We start from the raw sequence: 7607 nt of genomic DNA, 5'->3' as shown, positions 1-7607 counted from the left end.
CAAGACTAGCCTATACTTGTTTAGAGTTCAGTCTGATGTGTACTCTAGAGTGAACACCCACTTGCACCCATTTGTTTTATTCCCTTTAGGAAGAGCACAAAGATCTCACGTATTATTAATTTCAAGAGCTCCAATTCCTTCCATGACGCTAGCCTTCCACGTAGGAATTTTCATAGTCATATGTATGTTTTTCGATATTGTTACTGTATCAAGGCTAGCAGTAAACACATCGAACTCAGATGAAAAATTATTGTAAGCTAGAAAGCTATACGTGGTGTACTTGGTGCAGGACCCGGTGTCCTTTCTTAATGCAATGAGCACGTTAAGAAAGATATCATAATCCTTTGATTTGTCTAATTCTTCGTATGTAATGGGATTTTGATTACTTTTTTCAGCTAAAGGAAAATTCGTGCCCTCTTGGGTTTTTGTTGAAGTCTCATCAATTCTTGCCACTTTGTTATTCTCTAGAACTAGCATATTAATCCTGTCATTCTCAACCAAATCAACTATATCATCCTCAACACACAAGTTAGTCTTATCAGGGTCAGTAGTATCTCAATCTTATGTTGGTCCAAATCCTTGGACTGTAATCGATGGAGCAGTAGGGAACACCATTTTCTTTCTAAGATTCTTTATATAGTAAGTTATCCAAAGGGCTTGTTTAGAGGGTAGAATAACATCATGGACACTCAGAATGGGTTTAGGAAGGTCATTCGAGATAGAAGATATCAAGTAGTTAGCCTCTTCACTTGTACTTTCCTACTCAAGAGGACTAACGGGGAAGAAAAGTTGATTCTTAAGGAATGTTAAATCCATGGAGATGAAGTATTATTTGGAAGAATGGTGGAAGCATTTATAACATCGCTAGTGAAGGTATACCCAACGAAGATACATTTATGAGCACGAAGGATAAACTTGGTTTGGTTAGGACCATGACTATGAACAATGACAATGTACCCAAAAACTCGAAGAGAGACATAAAGAATAAGTTGGCATGGTAGGGTATGGCTCCTTGAGACATTCAAGAGGGGTTTGGAGTTGGAGGACACCGGAAGGTGTTCGATTAATAACATAAGTTGCAGTGAGAATTGCATTCCTCCCTCCCCAATAGGTATAATGGCAACCACTGCATTCTATTGGAGGTTATAAGAACACAAACTTTGGTGGACAATGCCTTTAGAAGACAGAAAGTCATGAAGGGCATTATTAAGAAACTCATGATCATTATCACTATGAAGAATAGTAATTTTGGTGTTAAATTGAGTCCAATGGTAGTGTAAAATTGCTTAAATATCAATGAAACCTCAAATTTATCAACGAGAAGAAAAACTCATGTGAGACGGATATGATCATCAATAAAGGTCACAAACTAATGTTTCATTGAAGAGATGGTAGCAGTCGAAGGACCCCAAACATCACTATGAATAATAGAGAAGGGCTAAGAAGGTTTATAAAGTTGAGACAAAAAGGTAGCCCTATGTTGTTTTATAAAATGCACACATCACAAAACATAGAAGATGCATCAACTTTATTAAATAAATTAGGAAATAAATATGTAATATATTGAAAATTTGGATGGCCAGGGCAGAAATGCCACAACATACAATCTTTTTCTAAAGTTGAAAAATAAGAAGAAAACAAACTAGCCCTATAACAGTTCTTAGAGAGACCATCATCGTCAAGGAATAGAGTCCTCTATTGTGCCGAGCAGTGCCAATCGTTTTCCTCGAGCTCAAGTTTTGAGAGAAAACATTATCTAGTGAAAAGACAACTTGACAATTTAAATATCTAGTTATCTTACTAATAGATAGTACGTCATAAGACATTTTGTAAAGTTAAACCATCAATAGGACAAATATGACCCTTACCCGCAATATGAGCAAAAGACTCATTTGCAATTTGAATCTTTTCATTCCTAGCATTTAGAAGATATGATTTTCTTATCATTTATGCTAAGGAGACTTTAGGATTGAGAAATACTTGATTGACCAACGACCCCAAGAGAAGATACACCAAGGTCACATTGGCAATTCACCTAAGGTAGTGACTGGAGGGCACTTGTCAATTCACTTATAAGAGCTCGACTAGGGTTTGACTTGCATTTGAAGGACATCTTCTGTCATTTGATGGTCTACCATGTAACTTCCAGCATTGTTCTTTTGTATGTCTAGATTTCTTGCAATGTTCATGCATTAGATATGTTTTCAATTTTTCTTGTCAATATCAAAACCAAATAATTTTGTAGCGAAAGTAGTAGAATTGACTTTGTCTTGATTCATAACATTGACTTTGTCTTTCTCTAATGCAACTCAGAACACACTTCCATAAGAGAAGGTATAAGCATTTATCCCATTACAACCTCACATTATATCAAACATGGAGTTCAAACCAACAAGAAAATGATAAACATGATGGATTTTCTCAATCTTAGAATATTGGACACCTCCACACGAACAATCCTAAATAGTTTCATAACACATATCCATTTCCTTTCAAATTAAGGACAATTTGTTAAATTATGAATTGACATCCATCATCTCATGTTTGCAATTGTGAGCCTGTCTTATAATAGTGAAAGCAGCATGTTTTGATAACTAACAATGGAAAATAAAACCTTGAAAACTTAGAGTTGATGTCTTATCCAAAATATTTGTTCAAATTTAATATTTATATGTGGGAAGCTTTGCATTGCATTTTTTAAGAAAAGGCTAGAGACCTAAATGACTTGATTTAGTTTGTCAATGGAAATGTGGAGGTCCAAATCTTATATAAATAAACATTTGACCAAATTAGAAAATAAACATGTTACACCTTTGGAATAGTTTTTATATGTAATTATATTCACTTTGATGCATCGACTTTATTTGATATAATTTCATCGGAATGAAATATGTTAAAAGGAATAATAAGAGATGGATATAGAAACGTTTTCAACGATCATTTTCAAGTTTTGTGGTAGAGTTTATTATGAATTTTAATTGTTAAATATTCATCTCTAAAACCCTGTATTGATTTTTAATGCAAGATTTCAAGATTCAAAACTTGAGAGCAAAATCATCACAATTTTTCTATTTTTCCCCTTCTACTATATTAGAAGAGGATACATACAAATAACTGCAGTCTGACAATATTCAAGTACTACTCTTTTTTGTACAAGTCTATTTATATCATAGGAGTAAATAGGAGTACGTTCTATCTAATTTAGGACCCATTTCGATGGCATTAAGAAAAACGTGTTATACATTTCAAAAGTTTATTTTTATAAAAAAAAAAAAAAAAAAAAAAAGGTTTTAAATACATTTCAAAAATTATGTTGAATGGTATCAAACACTCTAAATTTTCTTCAAAATCAACTCTCATCACCATTCCATCTGCCCACACATTTAATCATTTAAAATGGCATATAAGAATGTACTAAAATTATTATTATTATAACGCAAAAAACTATCTCCTCGGGTAGTAGATGAGAATTGGCAGCCAGGCTCAGGCTCAGGCTCAGGCTCAGGTTCAAGTTGTTGGATAAGAGATGGATAGTAAACCATTCAATTTTTTGTTTACAAACACTAACCAGTCTTCCACGTAAGTAAATGCCCCAACATTCACTAATTAATCAAAGAAACCAGACAAAATGGCTTTTCTAAGTTTTGAAGAGTTGAAATAATCTTACTTCTTTCCACTGGGCTCCAAACTCATCTCTTGAAGGTTCAGCAACAGATCATCTGAATTCAGGAACACTTTGTTCGCTGAGTTTGCAATAGTATGTGCAATTTCTCTTGCTGCTTCAATCTTCCTCAATGTCATAAATGCAGGGTTATTGGCAACAGCTTGCCCTATCAGCTGCCCACTCTTGGCTTCTCCCTAGTAATTATGATCACAGAAAGTCATAAATTTTCAACTGATTAAACAAATTATTATGATTTTACAGAACATCAAGAACGAAGTTAGTAGTATTCTTTCTTTCAACGTATCATCCCCCATCCAACTCACCTGTGCTCTAATTATAGCACTTCTCTTGTCCTGTTCAGCCTTCTCCACAACAAATTTGGCTCTTTCGGCTTCTTGGGCAGCCACTTGTTTGGCTTCGATTGCAGCTGTAAACTCCTTTCCAAAAGTTAAACTTGTTATGGACACATCATCAAGAGCAATATTGAACTGGGCTGCTCTCTCAGTCAAAGTCTTTCGGATTTCTCTACTTACAGCCTGAAAATTAACAGTAGATCAGCATACGACGATCCTAGAGAGGCAGTTACATGAAGTACAACAGAGGGAATCATATTCAGTTTGCCTATGAACAGAAAACAAATTGAATCAATGTGATAAACAAGGCAGAAATACATTGGAACCTAAATAACGGAGAACAGTTCTCATTTTACCTCTCGTTGCGTAAGAAGTTGGCTGGCATTATACTGAGCGACTACAGATTTTAGAGTTTCATGAATGATTGAAGGCAGAACCCTTTCATTATAATTTTCACCGAGTGTTCTATACAATGTAGGTAACTCATTTGGTAATGGACGTGTGAGAACTCGAAGACCAATTTTAACCTGCACACAAAACAAATATCTATAATTATTGAATAATTGAAACACCAAAAGAATTTTCTACAGACCAAAAATTAATGACAGAAACCATCTGTACCACTGAATGAATTCATCAAATCAATAATTTTGGAGAGAGAACAAGTTTAATTTTCGATATTTAAGCAGTACATAAATTTGTTTTTATAAGAAATGAGAAGATGCTGATAATAAGAATTGATACTGTAAGGAAGAAACAAGATACCCCCATCACAACAAGGTGTTATAAAAGAAAAAAGTAAAAGATGTCACCTAAGATAACAGACCTGCGACACATCAATTTTATAAATCTAGGATACAATCACGGCAAGGCCACGCTTATAAAAATATACAATTCAAAGTCAACGAGTTCATACATTACATGCTTAAAAAAATAGTTTGATGTATTTCAATTTCAAAATTTATTATATTCGCCATTTTCGTGTCTAGTAATAGCATACTTAACAAGTGCTAAATGCATGTCTAACAAATGTTGTAGCTACTTTGACTGTATACAACTACAAGTATGACTGGTATCTAATACATCTATTCCACTAACTAATGTACAATATGTGCCCAACAATAATGGAACATCCATGTGTCAAAAACGGACACGTTAGCCAACTAAAGTGTTCATGCTTCTTAGAGTATTACTAAGAATTTAAACTATCAATAAAATTCATCACCCTCACTCCAAATACTTGGAATAAATTTAATGAAACTGTTGAAACTAAGTAGAAGATTTAACCTGTACTGTATGTGTTTCCCTTGTGACTTGAGTACCCATCGAGATTACATGGATTCTTTTGAAAAAAGGATGTAAATACAGATAATAGCCAGTCATTAAGATTAAGATTCCAAATGTTGTACAACAAAACACAACTTAGATGCATCCCAAGAAGCACCTATCTTTGTGCACTCTACCAAAATGTCCAATCATAACTTGCCATACGGCAAAAATTTCATTTTCCTTTCTTTGAAATATTTTAATATTTTTTTGATGTGGTGAGAAGGGATGCACAAAGATCGGTGCATCAGTATTACCCCATGAAAAAACACTAAAATCTGCCTGCCCACATGTAAAACATAAACGAACGCCATGTTTTGTGGCAATCCCTCAGGCGTTGAGTATTGAAAGTAATCTAAGCAGGTCTAAGCCCACATTCAACAAGAATAAAATCAAAGATTAAAGAAAAAAGTTTGGTATCTTCAAATAAAAGAAATAACATACCATCTGGAGATCTCGGCTCCCAGAACTACTCTCCACTAGATTTGGTCGTGCACGGACATCATATATGATTGGCCTCTCAAACCAAGGGATTATGAGATGTGTTCCTTCAGGATAAACCTGAAAGTTATGACAAGCAGAAAGTTCGTTCAAATTATATTGCTTACACCAACCACGAAGCTTAGGCACTTATATGCTGATATCATCCAAGAACCAAGTAAATTTTCTAGCCAAATCACCAATGGATATAGAATTATAACAGCGTTTCAAGAATGGACCACATCATTTAACCTTATCTTTAATTCCAACCAGACGGTTAAACACAATAGCCCGATGCCCTCCTTCAACATTGTAGAGACTATTGGAAGCTGCATATAACCCTAGCCCACCAATAATCCCAATTTTCAACAAAGCAGAAGCAGCACCACCACCAGGCAACTTCGGAACCTTAACATTGTTCAAATTCATATTTCTAGATTCTGAGATTTCAAAAAAAGAAACGTTATTAAAAGAATCACCAATGAATTAAGATGGAAAATCAATTCAAGAATCATCACTGAAGCTTCCTGTGGTAAAGTGCATTTATAAACTAACAGAAAGGGTTAATGAAATGTTTGAGATCGATTAAATAATAGCACAACAGTTCCCATCAATGCTTTCCCAGACTATAAACATGTTCAGTTCATCTACAGCAAAGTTGATGTCGAGACAGAGGCAGGTCTAGCTCAAATAAACTAACAATTTAATGGCCTCTACACTAGCAAATGAATTGTCTGAAAAATGATGAGGAGACGTTTGAATTTAGTCTCTTGTTCCCGACATTTTAGTTTAAATTTGGCCAAATTTTCTTCGTCTGGTGAGAAATGATTGCACCTATTGGAAAATCCCTAGTGATCGTATTTTAGTAATAGTTCGGTGCAGACATGCGCACAATTTTGACGGGTTACCAACAAAAATATGTTGCAAAAAAATTGGACAACCAAAAAGCAGCGCATATGAAAGGAGCTATGAAAAAAACATCAATTACTCAAAAAGAAATCCTTGCTGAACAGAACTCATTTCATTGGAACACTCCAATCAAAATCAGAAATAAAACAAATAAACCAAAAGTATAAAATGCTCATATACTATGCCAGTTACGGTCCACGAGATTCAGAAGGAGAAATGAAAACTTCATAAAAAAACAGATGCACGCATCCGGAAGCACAAGATTACATAAGAAGAACGTTGCATGCGATCTCAATTCTTGTACCCACCAGACCGAGCATCAAGTGAGAGTGGAGAATGGGCGAGGGTAAGCGTTAAGAGAGATTAGAAATGAAATTCTTGTTCGAAAAGTTTCATAGCACAACGTATAGAAATAGGATTGAATAAGCATGAAAAAATGAGCAGAAAACTTAGAATTTACCTCAAGATCTTGAATGCACAGACGTCGAACGAGGGTTTAGGGTTTACGAAGTTGAAGGGTTGAAGAAGAAGAAATGGAAAGGGTTTAGGGTTTTATATGGCTAACCCATTGAAGGAGGTGTTCAATTCTGGGCTTTCCTATCTATCAATGGCCCATTTTATTACCAATCAATGCCATGTCTGAAAATAAGCTTCAAGAAATGGTAATATCTTGTTTTAGTTACAAATTTAGGTACTAAATTATACATATTTCATCCCTATAGTTTTAAAACAAATTTAAATTCTAGATTTTGGTTTTAAAGGTTACAATTTAATTCCATAAAATCTCATTAATAGTTCTTATAACTTGACAAAAATATTCTTACATGGTAAGAATAATGAGTTTTATTAAATAATATGGACTAAATTATAACTTT

At 34.4% G+C, this 7607-nt stretch overlaps 1 protein-coding gene across 1 annotated transcript; it reads right to left on the bottom strand.

The window, feature by feature from the left end:
- Nucleotides 1–3397: 3397 nt before the first annotated feature.
- On the bottom strand, nucleotides 3398–7348 carry LOC101204771 (prohibitin-1, mitochondrial). Its single transcript, XM_004139746.3, has 6 exons — nucleotides 7193–7348; nucleotides 6076–6263; nucleotides 5788–5904; nucleotides 4374–4544; nucleotides 3988–4200; nucleotides 3398–3858 (listed from the first exon to the last, which is right to left on the bottom strand). The coding sequence occupies exons 2-6, from the start codon at nucleotides 6250–6252 to the stop codon at nucleotides 3664–3666; spliced, it is 873 nt and encodes a 290-aa protein (XP_004139794.1). The 5' UTR covers nucleotides 6253–6263; nucleotides 7193–7348; the 3' UTR covers nucleotides 3398–3663.
- Between the last annotated feature and the right edge of the window lie 259 nt (nucleotides 7349–7607).

This window comes from Cucumis sativus, chromosome 7 (genome assembly GCF_000004075.3).
Source record: "Cucumis sativus cultivar 9930 chromosome 7, Cucumber_9930_V3, whole genome shotgun sequence".
NCBI classification, from domain to species: Eukaryota; Viridiplantae; Streptophyta; class Magnoliopsida; order Cucurbitales; family Cucurbitaceae; genus Cucumis; species Cucumis sativus.
This window is presented reverse-complemented; position numbering and strand designations above follow the sequence as displayed.

What these genes read in the sequence shown, in the direction of transcription:
- LOC101204771 (XM_004139746.3), bottom strand. Translation starts at nt 6,252, where the DNA reads ATGAATTTGAACAATGTTAAGGTTCCGAAGTTGCCTGGTGGTGGTGCT. An exon ending in TGGTTGGAATTAAAGATAAG is followed by an intron (nt 5,905 to 6,075) that starts GTTAAATGATGT and finishes CATAACTTTCAG; the next exon opens with GTTTATCCTGAAGGAACACA. An exon ending in GGAGCCGAGATCTCCAGATG is followed by an intron (nt 4,545 to 5,787) that starts GTATGTTATTTC and finishes TTTTGTGTGCAG; the next exon opens with GTTAAAATTGGTCTTCGAGT.